The 24,308-nt window shown below is 41.2% G+C and overlaps 1 protein-coding gene across 1 annotated transcript in view; it reads right to left on the bottom strand.

Moving 5' to 3' along the window:
• LOC138765291 (collagen alpha-1(VII) chain-like) overlaps positions 1–24,308 on the bottom strand; it is a 174,885-nt gene that overhangs the window by 112,638 nt on the left and 37,939 nt on the right. Inside the window, exons 10-14 of the mRNA XM_069942337.1 lie at positions 12,617–12,772; positions 9,516–9,635; positions 7,261–7,407; positions 3,806–3,922; positions 2,065–2,217 (exon numbers count right to left, since the gene is read on the bottom strand). Coding sequence (XP_069798438.1) covers positions 2,065–2,217; positions 3,806–3,922; positions 7,261–7,407; positions 9,516–9,635; positions 12,617–12,772 — 693 coding nt within the window. The remainder of the gene's footprint in view (positions 1–2,064; positions 2,218–3,805; positions 3,923–7,260; positions 7,408–9,515; positions 9,636–12,616; positions 12,773–24,308) is intronic.

Below are 24,308 nucleotides of genomic sequence, written 5' to 3'. Positions count from 1 at the left end.
AATTTATCCTTTTTATTTGTTAGTGTATTTTACAGATGTGTTGGCTGCAGTAAAAAAGAACTTTGGTGCAACTGTACATTATACTTGTGTATATAACAATAAACTCATCATCATCCCCCTTCCTCTCCTCTCTCCACACATAATGTGCACAAATATGTTTTGCTTCCACATTCTGTGTGTACAACAAGAATGACCACAATAATCAGGAAAACAGCCATGATGAACTCAGGTGTCAATTATCACTAAACAATGCCTCAACAAGTCGCTTACTCCCTGACACCAAAAATTGGAAATTCAAGAGATTGCCAATTCTGGAATCTGGAGCAATAAACTAACTGCTGGAGGAACTCATCTGATCAACCCTGTGGAGAGCGAGGAAAGGAGACAGAGCACTTCTCCCCAGGGTTCTACCGCAAAGTCCAACCACAGACTTGGCATTTAACGGCCTGTTAAAGGAGCTCACAGTGGTTTATTTAAAATCCTGTGGCCACAGCATCTATGTTCGGAAGCAGCCTTGAGGCGATGAAGAGGATTGGGGCAGGGCACTAGAAAATGGGGAGACCTCTCCCTCTCTCCCATTTGAGGAGAAGCAGAGGAGACGACTGATGCAATGGTAACCATGGTGGTGGACCATGTGGGGCTTTGCAGCTGAAGGACACACAGGCTGCGGGCTGTTGATGACAAGGCGAGGAACCCAAACAGGCTGTAGTCTGCTGGTGACTATGGTCAAAAAACTCACACCAAGCTATAGACTAGCTCGAGACTGACTGAAGGGGTACCTGATTGTGACAGAGGTTCAGATGTGGAGCTTGGGTTGCCAATGGTTTGGTCAAGATTCAGTGTGGCTGCAGAGGCTGTGGGAGTACTGGAGGCGAATCCACAGACACTTTATGACTTTGGGGGAACCCTCTTTTGTTTCTCTTTCTCTGACTAAAAGAGGCTCCCTGAAATTTCAGCTGATGTCAAATCTGTCTGACATATGACAGACTAAAGCAAATTTTGTGTAACACCTGTTTTATTGCATGACAATAAAGGAATCTTGAACATTTTGCAGTGAGACTCTGGACCAGTCCTTGACCTGAAACTTCAATCATCCCTTTGCCTCCTCAGATGCTGCCTGACCTGAGTTCCTCCAGCAGTTTGTTTATTGAACTGGGAAATTTAAACAGCCTACTTTCACAAAGAGATCAAGGAGTTTAAGATTCACTGCTCAGAACCAACAGAATGTTGTTCACTACTATATTTCTTTTTGAATGATACAACACGGTGGAAGGCCCTTCTAGCCCATAAAATTTGTGCTGCCCAATTGCATCCAATTAACCTACCAACCCATTAAATTTTGCAGGGTTCATAGGAAACTGGAACACCCATGGGGAAAACCCATGCAGGTCACGGAAGAATATACAAACTCCTTAAAGACAGCACCAGATTCGCTGTAATAACCATGCTGCCATGGTTCTATGAGACTCTGTGAAAGTTTAACATCAGGAGCAAGACTCAAAAGCAATGTTGTGCATGTATTCATTAGGTCTGACCTTAAACTTAGAGCACTTGTACAGAACACAGGGAGGGAGCTCAAAGGCCAGCAGCAAACAATATTTCGGCCATTAAAGCTGTTTGCAGCACCTGGAGTGGGAATGAGCCATGTTGCTCCCACAAATCATCAGTGCTCTAAAGTAGCCATTCTCAACAGGGGCTTTACATCACCTCCATCCCACCTCCTCCCCAGGGACCACAGCACATTTAAAGGGGTGGAACCATTGCCTGAAATCATAAAATACTTTTTAATATTTTTTAATGTAGTCGGTAGGGGACAAGTACAGAAGAATCCAACTAAATTTGACTGCTTCACAGAGAAGGGGCCCATAAACTTTCACCAGAGTCCAAAGGTGGCCATAGCTTAAAAAAAGATGAAAATGGCTGCTCTAGAGTATAAACCGACATTATTTCCATGACATAACCAGAGCAGAAGCAGTATTGACTCATTACAGAGATGGCCCAGGTATTGGCGTAAGCCACTTACCTGGTGAGGGTATTAAGGTTTCGGACCTCTGCATGACTAACCTGTCTTAGACATAGTTACTGGAGTCGCTACTTCCCTGTCGTTGTACAGAGTGTAGAGAGTAATGGCATATTCGGTGTTAGGAGACAAGTTGATGATATCGTAGCTGTTAGAGATGGCAGTCAGAACAACTTTGTTGGGCTGTGTCTGTGGCTCTGTCAACAATGGAAAGGTTAAAATATTTTCATTACACAGGACTGCTAGTCATTGTCTTCTGACCAGCTCTTCTTAGTTTTTTTTTTTACAATGGTTGATCTTGCCTAGTTTAGGGTTGATAAGTAAGGTCACCATTTCACAAGTAGTGTCAGTATACCAGGACTCTCTTTTTCACTCATTCATGGTATACGGCCACGTACCATCCCCAATGATGTCGAGACTTGCAGACTTTTGGCCCCATCAGTGATGTTATTCCAAACCAGTTTGCAATTAACTTGGTGTATGTTTCCTTCATTGGTCAGGGCATTGAGTACAAAAATAAGAAAGTCATGTTGCAGCCAAATAAAACCCTAGTTAGGTTATAGTTGGAGTATCGTCTGCCACATTGACCACCGCCAGTGGGCTGATATCGCCTCAAACCGTGCATCTTGGCGCCTCACAGTTTGGCGGGCAGCAACCTCCTTTGAAGAAGACCGCAGAGCCCACCTCACTGACAAAAGACAAAGGAGGAAAAACCCAACACCCAACCCCAACCAACCAATTTTCCCCTGCAGCCGCTGCAACCGTGTCTGCCTGTCCCGCATCGGACTTGTCAGCCACAAACGAGCCTGCAGCTGACGTGGACTTTTACCCCCTCCATAAATCTTCGTCCGCGAAGCCAAGCCAAAGATTATAGAAAGGATGTTGAGGGTTTGGAAAGGCTGTGGAAGAGATTTAGCTTGATGCTGCCTGGATTAGAGTATGAGACATAAGGAGAAGTTGGCCTGGTTTTCTCTGGAGTGAAAAGCCGGAGGGAAGATTTGAGAGTACTATATAAAATTATGAGAGGCACAGATAGACAGTCAGAATCTTTGTTCCATAAACCCATAGAACACTACAGAAACATATCCTGTGGCCCATAAAGTCCATGCCAAATTATTTATTCCACCAGACGGACCATAGCCTTCAATATCTCCCATCCATGCACCAATCCTATTTTCTCTTAAATGCTGAAATCAAACCCACATCCACTACCTCCGCTGGCAGCTCATTCCACTCTCTCACCACCCCCTGAGTGGGGGTGGTGGGGAGTTTAATGGAGATGTGTGGGGTTGGGGTTTTTTTTTTGTTTACACACAGTGATAAGTTTTGAATTGTGCTGGCAGGGATAGTGGTGGAAGTAGGTACCATGGGAACTGTTCAATGAACACGTGACTATGACAGAAATGGAGCGATATGGATCGTGTGCGATTTAGTTTAATTTGTGCATTGTATATGATGCAGACACACTGCTGTTTATTCTGCCCTCTAGTTCAAGGTCTTTACTTGATAAGCTCTTCCCTCAGGTAAACTAGACTCCCACCCTGTACAAGGACAATACGTCATCTCATGTCCACAGCCACCATACAGTTGTCAAAACCAGGCTATAATTAAAAGAGCAACAATAATTCTGATTTATGATATTATTATAATTTTAGTCCAGTTCAAAAGTAAATTCGCAATAAAAAATATTGATCAGCAGTTTATCACTGAGAGGCCAAGCAGGCTTGAGGGATTCTATCATCTACTCCTGGCCCTCAAATCAGAGCATAACTTGAGTGGGTTTACCTGTGGCTTTCCTCCACTCTATTCTGTAGCCACTGGCATCACGCTGCGGGTTCCATGTCATACGGATGGAAGTTGGACCAATCCCAATTGTCCTTAAAATCAGGTTTTCTGCATTGTCTCATGGAGTAAAGGGCAGAAACAAAACAGATGTGTGTAAAATTACACACTAACAATTGAACAACATTGAGGGAAAAATGTTCAAACCCACAAATTAATGGCATAACACTGCAGATGCCATGCCTGCAATCTGAAATAAAAGCAAGAAGCTTTTGGTAGATCAAGCAGTATCACAGTATCATTCCGATGCACCTTCCACTTCTGATCATGGGCCCGAAATGTTGATCGTTTTTTATCCCTCCCCCCCCTTCATAACTGAAATGGATGATGGACAGATGGAAGCAGGGGGAAGGGTGATGGTGGGGATAGGTACTGGAAAAACATCAAGGAATCTGGGATCTGATAAGTGAAGGTGATTAGAACCACTATTAAAAATTAGATGGAAAGAGATGGAGGATGGGATTGAGGGCAAAATAAGTGGGTGGTAGGTGGCTCGAGGGAGATGGGACTGGGGCAGTTACAAAGTAGGCAGATATGGGTAAAGGACTAAAAGTGGGAGGCCCAGAGATGGATGAGAAGGAGAGAGTGGAAACACAGGAGGTAAGGATTACCTGAAATTGGAAAATGCAATGCTTGTACTACTATAAACTATTCAGGTGGAATATGAGGTTTTGTTCCTCTAGTCTGCATTGGACCTTACTTTGGCAGTGGAGAAGGTCAAGGATGGATAGGTCAGTGTGGGAATAGGAAGGGGAATTGAAATGATGTGCAATCAATAGAGCGCAGGTGCTCCTCAAACCGGTCGCCTTATCTTATGGTCTCACCAACGTACAGGAGCCCACATTAGGAGCATTGAATGTAGTAGATGAAGTTGAAGGACTACACTTGACCCTCTTCTTCAATTGAGAAGACTCTTTAGGTTCCTGGCTGATGAGGGAGGAGATGTAGGAACATGTGTTACACCTCCTCAGGTTGCAAAGTGCCAGGTTCAGGAAGGAGTGGTTGGGAAGGATGAATGGATCAGGAAGTCATGGAGGGATTGGTCCCTTAGAAGTCAGAAAGGGGAGTGAGGGGAAAGCGTGTCTGAGGGTGGGATCCCATTGCAGAAATGAAGAAGGATAACATGCTAGTAGAGTGAAAGGTGAGAACTTCTGTTCTGCTTGAAGGAAGGAATTTGAGACCAAGGTCCAGGAAAAGGAGGAAAACAGGAACAAGGAAGTCATCAAACAGTGGAATGGAAGCTGTTTCTGAGAGAAGGAGATTTCATTTGGAATTTCTCATCTTGAGAGCAGATAGAGTGGAGATAGAGAATCTGAGAGAAAGGGGCAGTGTCCTTACAAGTGGGTTTATAGTGAATGTCAGTCGATAGTTTATCTTATGTGATGGAGACAGAAAGATCCAGAAAAAGATGCATCGGAAAAAGGTCTAAGTGAATTTGAGAGGAGGGTGGCAAGAATTGACGAGCTCTGAATGTGTGCAGGAACCAGCAGCAATGCCGTTGTCGAGGTAACAGAATAAGAACTAGGGAGTGATGCCAGAGGAGATGCGGCTAATAAAAAGACAGACATAGCGGGGAGCCATACAAGTGCCCATGCTTGAACTTTTGATTTGTTCAAAGTGAGAAGAGTTACAAGAGAAGTTGTCCAGGAGAAGAACAAGTTCTGTCAGATAGTGAGTGTTTTTGGAGGGGAACTGATGGATGCTTTACTGCAGAAGGAAGCTTCCTGATGGGGGCACAGAGGCCCTCTGAAATTCCTTGACCACCCCCTCTTCCCAGACCTGGGAAAAAAAAGTATAAATTCTTAGAGAAAGTAGACCACTAGTGAGATCAGAAACCTAACTGTTCCTGGTTACAGCCAAGACACCTTAGGATATCTCCTTAGGATATATTTGCAATGGAGACAGCTCCAAGAAGATTCCAACTAAAATACACAAGGTTCTGAGGGGGTTTTGATGCAGTGGTTTAGGTTGTGAGGGCTAGAGAATAGAAAGTTGCCAAAATAGTGGAGGCCATGCGAGGTATACCATTTGTAGGTGGGAAGGGATAGGATATGGGGAAAGCACTGACCTCCTACTCTCCCCCCAGTTATGAGAAAGACTCATTGACCTGAAACATTGGGTGATTACTCTACCCACAGATGCTGCTCAACTATCTGAATATTTATAGCGCTTCATTTTTTTTGTTTCCAATTCCAAAATTTGCTGTTTCTTAGCTCTAATTCTCACAAATTCCAATGGATGAAAACCCTTCCCATTCCAGTTTGAAAATCCTAGTGATCAATCCTTTGACCTTTCACTGTCAAGAACACTTAGAGATTAAACTCTTCCTATACATAGGCATTGCCTAAAATTCCAATTAGTGCTAATCTATCCAATTCACTTGTAGCCTAAGAATCCCAATGGATTAAACTTTATGTAATTCAAATTCATCTCCACTCTGCAATATTCCAAAGCCTTCCCTGTCCAAGCAGTTTCCCTCTCATTGGTGGGTAAGCTGTCTGGTTATTGTCAGGATCTCTGCATTTCTTTTCCTTTGCATCAAATGCCAAAAACATCAATGAAACAGAGTGTTTTGTATTTCCTGCGCTGTTCTTAAATCTGCAATTTGTTTTCCTTTATTACGCTCAAAGCCAACCCTGTTTTGGCAACACAACCATCTCTAAAGATTGAAGTGCAATAAAAGTACTAAGTTCCTGCGGTTATCTTGAAAGGAAATTGAGTACTCCAGAATGTAAACAATTAATCAAAATGCTTATTTTCTGTATTTTACAAGATGTGGGGGTTTGGTCTCCTAATTCCCCCTGAGAAGATGATGGTGAGCAAAACTGCTGCACAGTCTGTATTTTTGGGTGGTGTTTTCCAGGGCTTAGATCTGCAAAGCTGACGTTGCATCAAGAAGCTGTAGCTTTTAAACCAAAAAAAAATCTGTGAAGTCCTGCCTCAAGCAAGCAGTTAACATTATAAAGACTCCACATCACCTTGCTCATAATTGCTTTTCTCTACTATCTTCAGCAGATGGTACAGAAGCCCAAGTCCAGCACCTTTAGGTTCAAGGACAGCCTTTTTTCCCCAACAGCTCTCAAATCTGCCCATAGTACCCTAACCATAAACTACCATGGGACCACCAAAAGATCTGTCTTCACTACTGAAATATCACCTTCTTGCATTATCTGCAAGGTGAACATTTATTTATCTATCCTTTAGAGTTATTATCTCTTTTTCTATCTTAGCATAATAAGGTTATTTATACTATTGAAGGTAGATGTGGGTGGGCATCAGGATTAGACTGAGAGATAAGCAATCAGCCAATCAGGCTAGGAAACACTGAGGCATGGAAATATGAGCCATTGAGCTTGGGACTGATTCAGTTTTGATCCACTGGGAAGTAAGATTGGTACCTGTTTTCGTCCTGGTATTCACAGGAGGCCCCTCCTTTCTTCCATACAATGCTGTTAAGGTTACTGTGTAATCAGTGTTTGGCAGAAGACCTTGAATTTGGTAAAATTCAGCAGATGGATCAAGTGTGACTATCAATACATCTCTTCCTGAAGAGAAGAAGAAAGAAACATCAAGCAGAGTTAGTCAGAAATTCATCCGCAGTTATAAGAAACATAATAAGAATTTCAACAGAACAGAATTTCAGAATTCTGCACTAACTGCAATGATGTAAATTTACCTTTAATATTTTTTTCTCTCTTGTGGTAATTTAATTTGCATTTATTGTTTATTAGAATATTTTACAAGCCTGTGTAGCTGCAGCAAGAAGAAACATTGCTGTAATTTGTGCATTGTACTTTTGTGCTTGACAATCAACTCTCATCATCTCTTTGTCATTAGATGCTTGTTACAAAAGAGGCTCATCCCACATACATTGCCAAATTGCTTATGTAGGATCGGAAAGTGTTCTCTCTCTCTCTCGCACTGCTTTCAGTGTGGGGCTGTGTATGAGTTGACTACTAGCAAGCACACAAAACAAATTTCTTTACTGTATCTCTGAAAAAGTGAACTTGAACTCTAACTAACCATTATTTCTCCTCATAAAATGCTGTCTCATTTCTCCAACTCAAAGATGGCAAGTATAGTCATTTAGGAGCAAAGGATTCTACCAAATTACCTAAAGGACTATTGTTGCTAGCTATCTGACCAAGGAGGGCAATGCCAAATTGTAAATGCTATTATCTTCAAGCAGGATTTATTGACATTTGATTCATATTTTGTGTGTGTCACTGGTAAGACTCTTGAACTATGAGACTTATAAATCCACTTCAGAGAGCAATTAGCCATCAACTTCATAGAGAGTGAATTTGGAGTCAGAAGCACACTACATCAAGGAAAAAAAACAGGTCATGCCCTTGTGGTGCACTGTGGTGCAGCAAGCAGAGACAAAACACAGAAAAGACTGTACTCTAGGCTTTAATCCACTTAAACTCTGTCGTACACCAGTAGTAGTCTTGATGGCTCCACGTGCGACTGTCCCAGGAGGGGCCGGCTCAAGTCTATATACAGGTCAGTGATATACAACCGGCCAGGTGGAGTCAGCCTCCCAGATGGTCTTCCTGCAGGTACAGAGATTGCCCCTTTCAGTAGGCTGGTGGGCACGCAGCCCAGTGAGGTGGTTGTATTACCACAGTGCTTCCCTCGAACACAACTCAACCAGTTACACTTTTGTTATAATCTCACACTTTTATGTTCATCCTTACTGAGACTAAATTTAAAAATATATATAATTTGGATTTGTTCAGTTAATTCAAAGTAAATTCCCCATGTGCACTGGTGGGTTTTTAATATTTCCCAATCAGTAGCCCAGGTCTTGGAATCATTGGAGAAACTGTATATGCTGGAATCTCACCAAAACGTCCCAACCCTAAACAATGACTGACTGTTTCTTCCCATGGATGCTGTCTGACTCAATGAGTCCCTCCAGTAGCTCATTGTTTGCCTTTGTATCACTGGTCCAATAAGATAATCACTCTCCCCTGGAGCCCACTACATTGAACAAGAAATCTGCCTGAGGAATCTACCTGATTCAAGCAGCATCAGTGGAAGAAACAGAGGGGATTTACTAGGATGTTGCCTGGTTTGGAGAATGTATCTTATGAGGCAAGGTTTACAAAGCGACAGCTTTTCTCTTTAAAGTGAAGGATGAGAGGTGGCTTAATAGAGGTCTACAAGATTATGAGACACATAATCTGGAAAAGAGGAGCAAATGGCAGAGAGGAGGAAAGTTAAAGGGAGATGTCAGGGGTATGTTTTATGAAAAAAACCTCAGAGTAGTGGGTGCCTGGAATGCATTGCCAAGGGTGGTGGTGGATGCTAGTACATTAAAGGCATTTAAAAGATTTTTAGACAGGTACATGGATCAAAGAAAAGAGAGGGTTATGGGTGTGAGGTTGGCAAGGTTTAGATTGTTAAGTACTGTTGGCTTATCCAGGTCGGCACAATATTGTGGGCTGAAGTGTCTGAATTGTGCTGGAATGTTCCAACTTCTTCGTCAAGATCTAGGTGAAGAGTTCTGGCCTGAAACATCAACCATTTTGTTTCTCCCACTGATGCTGCTACTCCAGACTTCTTTCTTGTTCCAGATTCCAGCATCTGCAGTCTCCTGTGTGACTCCAAAGACTTCAGATGTCTGGGTTGGGTGAGATGTTCTCACCTGCGGATGGGCCCCATTTCAGTCGGTAGCCTGAGGCTCTACTCACTCCCCTCCACCTAATTTCAGCACTCTGCGGAGTCACATTCTGAACCCTCAGTTGTTGTACCGGCTGCAGAGCCACTGAAAATACAAGACAAGTTACAGTTTTAATCTTTTCTTCATAGAGTCCTTCTCCCCACAATTTCTGGGAAAAGCCACCGACTAGCAACCTTTGAGCCAGAGAACTGGGACGTTCCAGGTTTGACGGACATAAAAGCACAACAAATGATTACAGTAGTCAATGTTCCAGCACTGTTCTGGAGCACAAACGGAGCTGACAAGAGATATTTGGCAGGTCAGGCAGCATCTGCAGAACAAAAAAGAGAGTTAAAATTTCAGGTCAAACACCCTTCATCTGAAAAAACGAGAATCTTTCATGCTGAAGAGAGAGACACAGGAGGAGAGAATAAGGGAGCACACAAGAATTTGCAGATGTTGCAATCTGAAGTAACAAACAATCTGAAAAGGAAAAAGGATTGATGACTGTCAAAAATCTTTCATCAGGGCAGTTCATGGAGAGGGGACATAGTCAGCTTAAGTAAGAGAGGGTTAGAGGGCTGAGAGAGCAGAATAATGGGAGGAGACCAAGATTGTACAGATGAAAAACAGCTATCTGAGAGAAAGAATGCTTGTTAATCACAATTGATCTGTTTTGAGCAGGGTAACAGGGCAATAAATAATTGAGAGCAGGAGAGAGAAAAAGAAACACAAGATTGAGAAGCAGAACACAACAGTTGCTTGAAATCTGGTACAGCAGAGAAAATAGTCAACAACTCTGGAACCATCTGTGGAGAGAGCAAAAGTGAGTTCATGTTGTGGGTGAACAACCTTGCATCAGAACTATCAATTCCAAGACAAACAGGAAAGATTATCCAATGGGCTGAATGGCCCAATTATGCTCCTGCTAATTATGGTCTTATTGTTGTTAGTGGGGTGCGGGAGCGCAGTTGGAGACAGAGATTAATTACCAAAAAGAGTCAACATGTGTACAATGTTGTTTATTTGCATACCATGTGTTAAATGTGACGGGGAGTGCATAAAATAATAGATGGAAGTAGATTCAGTGTCAGGTTCAACAGATAATTTGGATAAATTGTGAAAAAAAAAGACAGCAAAGCATTATAGGAAAGAACGGGTGGTGTTTAAGGCTGCCTTTGCTCTGTACTAACTGATCTCCTTCTGTAACTCTATGCTGCAATTTTACTTCCATGCAAAATGCCAGTTGACGAGGTCGACTGCTCGTAAAATGATCTTTCTCAGTATTCCTCAGCACATGGGACAATAAACGAGAATTTGAAGGCGAACACAAACTTTGTGGACCAAACGCCTGCCTTCTGTGCCTCATGTATCCTTGAAAAATGGCTCACGGGAGTGAAAATGGCAATTTAACAGGATTAGAATAGAGGCACATTTAATAATCAGCCCTCAAATTGCCTAAAGGTAAGCAAAGTCCAATGTATTCCATTTCAATTGGTTGGGAATCCCTTCTCAGCCTGCACAGATTCGATGATGGCCAAGTGGACTTGTGTCAGATCATAAGACAGAGGAGCAGAATTAGGCCATTCAGCCCATCTAGTCTTCTTCCCCATTCAAATCATAGCTGATGCATTGTTCCTCTCAACCCCATACTTCTTTCTCTGCATAACATTTAACACCTTTACTCTTCTTTCTTCTTCTTCAGCTTGGCTTTGCGGACAAAGATTTATGGAGGGGTACGTCCACGTCTGCTGCAGGCTCGTTGGTGACTGACATTTCTGATGCGGGACAGGCAGGCACGGTTGCAGCGGTTGCAAGGGAAAATTGGTTGGTTGGGGTTGGGTGTTGGGTTTTTCCTCCTTTGTCTTTTGTCATTGAGGTGGGCTCTGCGGTCTTCTTCAAAGGAGGTTGCTGCCCGCCGAACTGTGAGGCGCCAAGATGCACGGTTGGAGCCGATATCAGCCCACTGGTGGTGGTCAATGTGGCAGGCACCAAGAGATTTCTTTAAGCAGTCCTTGTACCTCTTCTTTGGTGCACCTCTGTCTCGGTGGCCAGTGGAGAGCTCGCCATATAACACGATCTTGGGAAGGCGATGGTCCTCAATTCTGGAGACGTGATCCACCCAGTGCAGTTGGGTCTTCAGCAGCATGGATTCGATGCTTGCGGACTCTGCCAGCTCGAGTACTTCGATGTTGGTGATGAAGTAATTCCAATGAATGTTGAGGATGGAGTGGAGACAGCGCTGATGGAAGCGTTCTAGGAGCCATAGGTGATGCCGGTAGAGGACCCATGATTTGGAGCCGAACAGGAGCGTGGGTATGACAACGGCTCTGTACACGTTGATCTTTGTGTGTTTCTTCAGGTGGTTGGGTCAGATACAGCAATGAGCTCTCCGAACCCTTCTCCATTGACAACGGCGTGGAGCAAGGCTGCGTCCTTGCACCAACCCTCTTTACTATCTTCTTCAGCATGATTCTGAAACAAGCCATGAAAGACCTCAACAATGAAGACGTTGTTTACATCCGGTACCGCACGGATGGCAGTCTCTTTAATCTGAAGTGCCTGCAAGCTCACACCAAGACACAAGAGCAACTTGTCTGTGAACTACTCTTTGCAGACAATGCTGCTTTAGTTGCCCATTCAGAGCCAGCTCTCCAGCGCATGACGTCCTGTTTTGCGGAAACTGCCAAAATGTTTGGCCTGGAAGTCAGCCTGAAGAAAACTGAGGTCCTCCATCAGCCCCCCCACATCTCCATCGGGCACACAGAACTCAAAACGGTCAACCAGTTTACCTACCTCGGCTGCACCATTTCATCTGATGCAAGGATCGACAATGAGATAGACAACAGACTCGCCAAGGCAAATAGCGCCTTTGGAAGACTACACAAAAGAGTCTGGAAAAACACCTTTACTAATTAAGACCTATCAACTCTGCTTTAAATATGCCCAATGACTTGACTCCACAGTCAAGTGTTGGATTTGGCTAACTGTCTCTTGACAAGCACTTTAAAGGCACTTGCATGTAGGTAAATAAAAAATCTGCAGATGCTGGGGTCTATCTAATGCAGTGCACAAAAGGTACTTACATGTCTTTCCAGAGACTGAAGATGGCAGTGTGGTATTGCCTGGGTGTATGGGCTGAATGGTGACAATATACTCTGTGTTTGGCAGCAGGTCTTCGAGGGTGAAGGAGGCTGTGTTAGCACTTAGGGTCTTCTCTTTCAGCAGGTTATCTGCGTCTCCTGAGAGCAGGGGTGGAGGAAATAACGAGAAAAATCTTATTTCAACTTGAGATGAATGAATGCAATTTTACATTGCAATTAACATAAAGCCATTACGTTATTAGGGAGGTTTGGAATCAATAGGAGGCCATTCAGCCCCACAAACTCTTCAAGATCATGGCTGATCCTCCACCTTGTCCACTTTTCAAGCTGATCTCAAATTCTCTAAATATCTTTGCATTCATATACTTATGGAGACTTTCAAATAGACTAATATTGCAAGGCTCTTGAGACTAAGAATTCCAAAGACTTACAAAGCTTATCTCAGGCCAGCCCTTATTCTGAGACAGTGACCAGTAATTCTAGTTGATTCACCCGGGGAAACAGGCCCTGAGTCCTTTCCCTGTCAAACTCTCAAAGAATTTAAGCAATTCAATCAGTCACCTCTCATTCTTCTAAACTCCTGATTATTCAATCTGTTTAATATTGAAGCAGTTCATTGATCAGTAAATTTTTCAGTGAAATTCTGACAATCCACATTAAAGTTACTTAGGAATCCAGATGTTTCTGCATCTGGCTGACCAGGCAATGTTTTCCGTGCTCCCTTCACATTCGCTGGGGGCTGTATACATGTACACGCATACAAGGAATGTTTCTTGCATTCCCTTTAAATTTACTGGGTACCCTGAAAATTTTATGATAATGCAGTGCATAAGGTCAATTATATAAGCATTGGTTATCAATAAGAATAATATCCAATAGTCCAAAAATCTGTCAATCCAGCACCACCAACATTGCAAATTCGCCAGATTATCAGACTTTTACTGTACTGACTTGTTAGATTTTATTTTGAAAGTCAAACATTGCAGAAGATGGAAATCTGAAAGAAAGCAGAAAATACTGGAGTCAGCAGATAATGCAGCATTTGTAGAGGTCATCGATCTGAAAGGTTAACTCTGCCTTCGTTTCCATGGATATTGTCTGACTTGCTGGCTATTTTCCTTTTACCTCAGATTTGATTTTAAGTGCTCTTCATCAGACCCTGCATTTCCTATGAAATGGATCACCTACTACTACCTCTTGCAATAACCACTCTTTTCACGTGAGCTGAGTCAGCATGCTATTTGCCTAAAAAATGGCATAATTCCTTGTGCATCTTGTTCAAAAAGACATCACTTCTGAACAGTTAGGCAGGAAGAATTCCCCATTTATCAGGAGAAGTTATCGCTAACTTATACTGGAGTCATGCAGCACAGAAACATCCGTGCTGACCCTTTTTCCTATCTCAGATACTATATATTGCGATGTAATAAAATAGAATATAAAATTACACAAAATTGCCTTCAGGCCAAAGATTAACCATTAGCATTGCCTGGTGCCCCTTATAGTCAGAGAAAGAGAAGCTAGAGTGTCTTACTAGAGTCACTGAGTGTCCATGCATTCACCTCCAGTAGCCTCTGCAGCTTCATAGACTCCAATTCAGTTCAAACCATAGGAAACCCAAGCCCAGATCCAAACCTTCAATACAATGGGCAAGCCTTCGGAGACCGTCCTTGCCCTCAGCATCCTCTCGCATCCCAGCTCCCTTGAGCCAGCCTATAGTAACCTGCAGCCCACAAGAAGCCATCAGCTCACTGCCTGTGTATGTCCTTCAGCCACAGAGTCCCCTCGCTGGTCTGCCCCATGGTCACTATCCTTAGGGTCTATCTGCACTAATCCTTGGATTTAGGACTATATTTTTCTGTTCACATCTATTTAAATGTCTGTCTACATCCCTCAAACAAAGTGATTGTATCCAAATCTAATTCTGACTCTTCTAATTCCAGGGCAGTCGGAGTTTTACAGCACTCTTTACCCCAACAGGTCCATGCCAACCAAGTTGTTTCCTAAGCTAATCCCATTTGCCTCCATTTGCCCCATATCCATCTCAACCATTCTTATCTATGTATCTGTTCTAATGTCATTCAAACACTACAAGTGTCCCCGCCTCCACCACTTCTGACAGCTCCTACCACATGCCCATCACCATCTTCGTGAAATAAATCCTGCTCAATTCACTAGCCCCCCCCCCACTTGCCCACACCCCCTTGACTGAACTGCCCCAACTGAGATTGACACATAAATATCATTTTAATAAATGTATAATATGATGTGCATTTTTGTGAAACAAATGTTTAGCTGCAATGTTATTATAAAAAATTAGGATTATAGATGAACCCTATTTTCACATCTGATACTGAGTATTGGGGAATCAAAGTGTATAGGAATGGATATCATGGTAAATATGAGGCGATCGAGCTCAGGGAATGGGAAATTGTTGAAGTGATGGAGGATGTGTGAAGCATCCCAAATGTAGGTGGGGAGGGACTGGACCAGAGGGACAAAACAGTCGAGGCCTCTTAGTGTACATATTAGTTTATTAAAGCTGTCTTATACTCGCACTGCTGTTGTGGTTATTGTCAGTACATATCTATCTGAATACTGTCTGGAGCAACCAAACCAGGGTCTCCAATCAGAATTGGGTGGGAAGTTTTGTGCGTTACAATCCTATTGATGCAACATTTAAAAATCTTTAGGTTCGTGACATTCTAAAAGAGAAAATTTGGGTTAAAGGTTCGATTGCAGACTCTGAATCCTGCTGGAACTAACAATTTCTGAGAATTAACTTCATTAAGATTTTCCACTTTGCAGGAAGAAGTGAATCTGTTGCATTGTTCAAGTGAACCGGCGTGGACTTGAAGGGCCGACATGGCCTGTTTCCACGCCGTAAACAGTTATATGGTTATATAGTAAGCGGAGACCAATTTGGTGGGACAGGAGCATGCAAACACAATGGGTCTGCCGGGACAATTGAGTTTGTGGATCTTGCTGATGAGTTTTGGTGGGGTCCTTTTGGAGGGATGAGTAAGAAAAGGTGTCTGAGATTGTCATCGGGCTTTAGCCAGGTAGAGGTCAGTGCACTAGACCACAACAGCACCACCCTTGTCTGAGGGAGAAAGAAGCTTTCCTACTTGACTGATGAATTACTCTCTATTAATCAATTTATTCAGGAGACAGTCACTTGAGGCTAAAGAACTGAGATAAAACAGCATTGAGGTCATGGATCCTATTCATATTACAGAGGAAGAGGTGTTTGTTGTCTTGAGGCAAGTAAAGTTGTATAAATCCTCAAGGCCTGTCAACGTATTCTCCTGGACCTAGAGGGAGACTAGTGTAGAAATTGCATGGGCCTTGGCAGAGGTATTTAAAACATCCTTAGATGCAGGTGAGTGCTGGAAAATTGGTGGAAAGTTAATGTTGTTCTATTGTTTATGAAAGTTTAAAAATTATCGAAGAAGTTATAAATTTATGAACCTGGCATCAGTCATGCACCAAGACCATGGAGAATTTGGAAACATGAATGACAATATTTTGCCAGAATAGGAACTAGTGTGTTCAGAAGTGATGGGTGAATAGAATTGTGGTCAGGGAGATTGGTTGAGGCTGAGCCAATTCAGAATATTATACATGTCATAAAGCCTCCCACATGCCTTTGTAGTGCCAAACAAAACAACCCAAACTTTATCGAATCTTTCCTTGCAGCTAAAAATATCCAGCCCTTAGAGTGACCGCAAATTTTCTTTACATCCTCTCCAGCATAATCCCATATTTCTTGTAAATGTAGAGACCAAAACTGTACAGTGGTCCAACGCCCATTGTATATAGTAAACTTCCAGATCTTATATACTATGTTTTAACTCCGCCCAGTCTTTTTTCCACCTTATCCAGGTTCCTTTAAGAAGCTTGAATTTCACCTGGACAAAACTCGGCTTGATTTTTGGCAAATTTTCAATCATCCTTCAACAGTAGAGATGAAATAGTTTCAGTCCAAGCTTCACCACTGACGGGAGGAGTCACATGATGGAATAGGGGCCGGTAGAATCAGAGCCCTCTCCAGAAAAGAAGGAAAAAAGTGAAGAAAAAGCAAAGCCCCAGACACACAAATCACACAAATCACAACAAATAAAAAATAAAGGTGTGGAGAAAATGGCACCTCAGAAAGAAAAGCCAAAAACAACGGAAAGAAAAGAAGAAAGAAAGACACCGGAAGAGAAAGGTGAAGGCCTTACCTGCACGAAAAAGCAGGGACCCACCGTGGAAAGAGGAGCCCACTCCCTGAGGTTAGTGGTGACCCCACAGGGTCGCGACCCACCGACCACAGGACTGCAAAAATGGCTCATGGAGCCAAACAGGGGTGCGCAACTGCGCACAACAAGGACAACACCGATGGGAGGGGGGACCAGCTGTGGAATGAAACTACACAGCACGAGCAGCTGCGAGATGCCTGACAGCAGGGCTCCCAGCTGGAAGATAAAGAAAACAACGGGAACGGGAGGGGTGAGAAAGAAAAAAGGAAACTAGAGACACAACAGATAACGAACCCAGAAGAGGACCAACAACAAGACACCATGGGGAAACAAAACCCAACAAACTGAGACAAGCAGCTCAACAAGAAAGTCAGAGGAGACACAGATACAAGGAAGAGAAATAAAAGACACAAACCCAAGACCAGACACAGAAGAAGAACACCAAGCTCTGCACAGAGGAATAGGAGGTAAAATGAATGGACAGTACATAGATAAAAAAAATTTCAAGAACAAATGAAACCATTAAAAGAATGGCTTACACTAGAATTTAATGAAATGAAAAGAAAAATAGTACAGAGGAAAAAGTGAGTAGAATAGAGCTAACAGATGTAGGGAAAAGATTAGAAAATGTGGAAGAACATGTAATGGCGATAGAAATGGAAGTGAACGGCTTAAAAAGAAAACTGGAAGAAAGTGACAAAAAAGTTAAAGAAACACAGGAGTTGTTAGCTCAGAAGATGGATATAATGGAAACCTATAGTAGGCGAAACAATATAAAGATATTGGGCCTTAAGGAACATGAAGAAGAAAAGATATGAAAGATTTTATAAAAGAATGGATCCCAAAAGTCCTGGGAATGCCAGAAATGCAGGAAGGAATGGAAATAGAAAGGGCACACAGAACATTAGCCCCAAAACCACAGTCACAACAAAAACCAAAATCCGTTTTAGTAAAATTCCTGAGATACACGACAAGAGAAAATATATTGGAGAAGGCAATGAATAAAATGAGAAGACAAAAACCCACTGGAATACAAAGATCAAAAAAAAAATTTCTACCCAGACACAAGTTTTGAGCTCCTGAAGAAGAGGAAGTAGTTCAATGCTGTAAAATCGATCCTATGGAAGAAAGGCTATAAATTCATGTTAAGATATCCAATGGTGCTTAAAATAGTTAGCCCGGGGCAGCAAAACAGACTGTTCTTGATCCGGAGAAAGATCTAGAATTTGCAGAACGCCTGCAAGACAGAAAGAGAGATGAAGAGAGGTAACAAGAACAAAGAACGATGACAAACTACATATAAAGAAGTAAAAATAATGTATAAGTAAGAACTAAAGGAGGGAAGAAAAGGAAAGTAAGGGAAAAGGGGGAAAAAAGAGGAGGGGTTACAAAAAATTAATAATAAATAAATAAAAAGGAAAAAAGAAAAGAGGGGGAGCTTTGTTGTAATGTGAAGATAAAAGTCTTTTCTGGAGGGGGTTGGGTGGAAGAAAATAACAGTCACTGCAAAATCAGTTGACACTTGCAAACGCGTTCGCAGTCCGAATGGAGAGGGGAGTTGTGCTTGCCCGGCAAGGGACAAGGGGTGACTCAAAGAGGGGGGGGAGACACTTGGGGTTAAGGGAATTTTAGATGTGGAAATGGTTGAAATATTTTATTTTTTTTAATATGTGTTGTCATACAGTGCGTTCAAAAAAAGAAAACTGAGAAATGGAAATGGGGAAAAGGGGAAAGGTGGTGGTGAGGAAGCGGAAATGAGATGTAAACAAAGTATGAAATGGCCATGTTGAACTTTATGACTATAAATATTAACAGAATACATAACCAAATCAAAAGGAAGAGGCTATTAAATTTACTGAAAAAAAAATAGATATAGCATTTGTGCAGGAAACGCATCTAACTGAACTGGAACACAATAAATTAAGGAGAGACTGGGTAGGGCACGTAATGACAGCATCATATAACTCAAAAGCCAGAGATGCAGCTATATTAATCAATAAAAATGTACCAATCAAAATAGAGGAGGAAATAATAGATCCAGCAGGGAGATACGTAATGTTAAAATGTCAGATATATTCAGAACTCTGGAATTTGGTCAATATATATGCACCTAATGAAGAGGATCAAAAATTTATACAAAATATTTTTTTGATGATTGTAGATACACAGGGGAATATATTGATAGGTGGGGACTTTAACCTTAATTTGGATTCAAAGATGGATAAAACTGGACAAAACACTAGCAGAAAGAACAAAGTAGCCAAATTATGGTTAAATCAATGCAGGAAATGCAACTTTTGGATATATGGAGGAGACAACACCCATAGGAGAAGGAATACTCATATTATTCGAGTAGACATAAAACATACTCAAGGATTGACCTGTTCCTGTTGTCAGCACATATCCAAGGGAGAGTTAGGAAAACAGAATATTAAGCTAGATTGTTATCGGATCACTCACCCCTGTTATTAGCAATAGAGCTGGAAGACATCCCACCAATAACGTATAGATGGAGATTAAACTCCATGCTACTTAAAAGACAGGACTTTAGAGAATTTATTGAGCACCAAATTAAAATGTACTTTGAAATAAATACGGAATCAGTGAAAGTTAAATTTATATTATGGGATGCAATGAAAGCCTTCATCAGAGGGCAGATAATAAGTTATGTAACTAAGATGAAGAAGGACTACAATCGGGAAATGGAACAGCTGGAAAGGGAAATAGTAAGTACAGAAAAAGAACGAGCAACAAGGGAAGATACAACAAAAAGAAGAGAATTGGCGGACAAAAAAGTAAAATACGAAACACTACAAATGTAGAAGGTGGAGAAGAACATAATGAAGATAAAGCAGAATATTATGAGCTAGGAGAAAAATACTAGCACAAAATACTAGCTTGGCAGCTTGAAACAGAACAAGCTAAAAGAACAGTATTGGCATCAAGAAAAAGGACAAACAAATTGCATATAACCCAACAGAGATCAATGAAAACTTCAAGGAATTCTACGAGCAATTATACTGAACTGAGAACGAAGGGAAAGAAGACAAAATAGATGAGTTTCTAGCCAAAATTAACTACCAAAATTGCAAGAAGAGGAGCAAAACAAATTGATAAAACCAATTGAAATAGAGGAAATACAGGATATATTAAAAAAGCTACCAAACAATAAAACGCCTGGAGAGGATGGACTCCCAATAGAATTCTATAAAACATTTAAAGGCTTATTAATTCCTCCTCTCCTGGAAGTAATGAACCAGACTGAAGAAACACAAAACATGCCAGATTCATGTAAAACAACAATAATTACAGTAATAGCAAAGACGGGAAAAGATCCACTAACACCAGCATCGTATAGACCAATATCTTGACTCAACTCAGATTATAAGATAATAGCAAAACTATTAGCAAACAGATTGGCCGAGTGTGTACCAAAAATTGTAAAACTAAATCAAACTGGATTTATTAAGAAGACGAAAAACGGACAATATCTGTAAGTTCATTAACTTAATCCATGCAGTACAAGGAAATAAGACGCCAACAGTGGCTGTTGCTTTAGACACAGAGAAAGCCTTTGACAGAGTAGAATGGAATTATTTATTCAAAGTACTACAGATGTTCAACCTACCAGAGAAGTATATTAATTGGATTAAAGCATTATACAAGGGACCATTGGCGAAGGTGACAGTAAATGGATATATAATCGAACCAACTTAAATTAAGCAGGTCAACTAGGCAGGGATGTCCACTATCTCCCTCACTGTTCGCTTTAGCTATAGAACCCTTGGCAGAACTGATAAGAACATAAAATAAAATAAAAGGGATAAAAATAAAAGAGAAGGAACATAAAATCAGTCTATTTGCAGATGACATCATAGTATACTTAATAGAACCAGAATTATCAATAAAAGAATTACATAAGAAATTTAAGGAATATGAAGAAATATTGGGGTAAAAGATCAACGCAAATAAAAGTGAAGCGATGCCAATTAACAATGCAAATTTCACAAAGTTGTAGAAAGAATCACCATTTAAATGGCAAACACAAGCAATCCGATACTTAGGTATTAGACTAGATAATAATCTAGGCCATCTATACAAATTAAACTATCAGCCATTAATGAAGAAATTACAAGATGACTTAGAACATTGGAAAGATTTACCACAAACACTGATAGGAAGGGTAAAGTGCATTAAAATGAACATCTTCCCAAGGATACAATACCTATTCCAATCGTTACAAATTCCATTCACAGAGAAATTCTTCAATGAGCTAAAGAAAATAATAAGGAAATTCTTATGGAAAGGGGGGAAACTGAGGATAGCGCTAGATAAATTAACAGAATGTTACAAACAAGGGGGCCTTACAGCTACCAAAATTTAAGAATTTATTATAGAGCAGCACAATTAAGACATCTATCAGATTTTTATCAAACAAGGGAAAAACCAGATTGGCCAGGTTAGAGCTAGATAAAATAGGGGAGAAGGTACCAGAACATATACTTTATAAGTGGGATGAAAAACCGGTGCAACATAGAAGTTCATCAGTACAACATTTCGAAGAAGATTCACATAGAAAGGAAAAAAAAACAAATTACCAACTACCAAAATTATTATTGACACAAAATCAACTAATCCCTTTTACAATAGATAACCTTTCCTTTAGAGAATGGGAGAGAAAAGGAATCAAAAGAATAGAAAATTGTTTTTTTGGGAAATAAATTATTATCTTTTGAACAAATGAAGTACAAATATGGAATAACTCACAGTACAATGTTTGCATACCACCAACTGAAAACCTATTTAAAGGACAAATTGGGAAGCAGGCTGAGGTTACCAGAAGGAAGCAGCTTTGAATATGTGATTACAGACACAATGATAATTAAAAGATTTATGCAAACATGTACATCAAGCTGCAAGAGAAAGAGAATGATGAAATAAGCTGCAATCCCAAACAAAAGTGGGAACAAGATCTAAACATAAAGATAAAAAAATGAAAAATGGGAAAAGCTATGCTCCGGAACTATGAGAAATACAATAAACATGAGGTTACACATGATACAATATAATTGGTTACATAGGCTATATATCACGCCCCAAAAGTTAAATAAATGGGACCCAACAGTATCAGATAGATGTTTTCGCTGTAAGAAGGAAATGGGAACAACAGTACATGCAATTTGGGCCTGTGAGAAAGAGGAAAAGTTTTGGGAAGATCTAAATCAGGTATTAAATAAAATCACAAAAAGCAACAGACCAAAAAATCCAGAGATCTTTCTTCTAAGTAATATAAGAAGATTAGGACTCAAGTTGGATGAAGCACAAAAAAGATTTATTATGATAGCCTTAGCTGCAGCAAAAAAAATGTATAATGTCAACCTGGAAATCAGAAGAGAGCCTGAGAGTACAGCAATGGTACATAGAAATGAATAAATGTATTCCATTGGAAAAAGTAACATATAATTTAAAAAATAAAGTCACAGTATTCGAACAAATTTGGGAACCGTACATGGAACACAACAGAGAGGGCTTGCCTCGGACCTCCACCCCCTAAAATGATAGAATGAGAAGAAGACGAAATGAACTGACCCAGTATGTAAAAGTAAATGATACAATTTTCTTGTTTATTTTCATTGTGTGATGACATTGTTTAATGGGTTTATTATAATGTACATGTTGAATGTTTAGTGGGTAGAGAAGGGGGTGGGAAGGAGAGAGGGAAGGGAGGTGGGAAAAAGGGAAAAAAATGACATTGTGTATATTCAAGAGGGAAATGTTGTGTATTTTGGTTAATATGGTTCATAGTGTGAAAAACAAAAAAATGTAAAAAAAATAAAAAAAGCTTCACCAATGACATGGATAGGAGTCGGGATGAGGTCCTAGAGAGGAAATATACGGAATTAGGAAAGTTAAAAAGCAGATCTCAAGGGTGATAATCTCAGGATTGCTGCCTGTGACACGTGCCAGAGGGTAGAAACAGAAAGTTGTGGCAGCTGAATGCATGGCTGAAGAGTTGGTGCAAGGGGCAGGGGTTCTTATTTTTGGATCATTGTGATCTCTTTTGGGGAAGGTTTGACTTTTACAAAAAGGTCAGGCTACACCTGAACTGGAGAGAGTCCAATATCCAGGCAAGCAGGCTGGCAAAGAGCTGTTGGGAGGGTTTAAACTAGTTGGGCAGGGGCGGACGAATATCACAATGCGAGTTCAGAGATTAGGGTAGAAGGACAAAAGCATGATGCTATGAGCACGGATTTGGTGAAGAAGGGCAGGCAGGGGGCAAAGAGCATGGATCAGTACAATGAACTCTGATGTTGTGGCTTTACTGAAACTTAGCTGGAGGAAGGGCAAGATTGGCTGATGTAGAGACCAGTGTTTAGATGTTTTAGAAAGAATAGGATGGGAGTTAGAAAAGGATGGGGTTGGAGTTGGGGGGTTGCATTACTGGTCAGGGAAAGTATCACAGCTATAGAAAGGTAGGACGCTGCAGAGGGAGTGTCCTATAAGTTGGTGTGGGTGGAAGTCAGAAATAGGAAGGAAGCGATCACTGTGCTAGGAGTAGACTATAGGCTTCAAAATAGCCCTCAGGATGCAGAGGAGCAGATAAGCAGACAGATTTTGAATGGTGTGAAATACAAAGTTGTAGTTATGGGTGATTTCAACTTCCCGAATATTGACTGGCACCTACCAATTGCAAGAGGGATGGATGGAGCTCAATTTGTCAGCTGCGTACAAGAAGGATTCTTGACAGTTTGTGGACTGGCCAACGAGAGAAGAGGCCACGCACTAGATCTGGTTCTGGGGAATGAACCTGGTCAAGTGGCGGACCTATCAGTGGGGGAGAATTTTGATGAGAGTGACCACAACTCCCTTGACTTCAACATAGCTATGGAAAAGGATAAAAACACTCAAAATGGGAAAGTGCTTAACTGGGGAAGGGCTAATTATGAAGAAATGAGGCAGGAACTAGCAAAAATAAACTGGAAACAGATGTTTAAGGGTGAAAGCACAGAAGTAATGTGGAGGATGTTTTGGGACTACTTGTGCAGGGTTCAACATAGGTTTGTCCCACAAAGCAAGGGACAAGGCAGAGATGGTAGGAAAAGGGAAACATGTCTGATGAATCAGGATAATTAGTCAAGAGCAAGAAGGAAGCATAAATTAGATATAGGAAACAGGAAACAGGAAGGGCTAATGAGAAATATATAGTAGCCAGGAAGGGGTTTAAGAAAGGACTTAGGAGGGCTTAAATGGGGCACAAGAAGGCCTTGGCATGTAGAATAAGAACACCAAGGTGTTCTATACATATGTGAAGAACGAAGGTGGGGCTGCTAAAGAATAAAGGAGGCAACATGTGCCTGGAGGCAGAGAAGATTGGGGAGTCTTAAATGAATATTTTGCATCAGTATTCACAAGACAAAAGGACCTTGATC

This window comes from Narcine bancroftii, chromosome 5, assembly GCF_036971445.1.
Source record: "Narcine bancroftii isolate sNarBan1 chromosome 5, sNarBan1.hap1, whole genome shotgun sequence".
In the NCBI taxonomy this organism is placed as follows: Eukaryota; Metazoa; Chordata; class Chondrichthyes; order Torpediniformes; family Narcinidae; genus Narcine; species Narcine bancroftii.
This window is presented reverse-complemented; position numbering and strand designations above follow the sequence as displayed.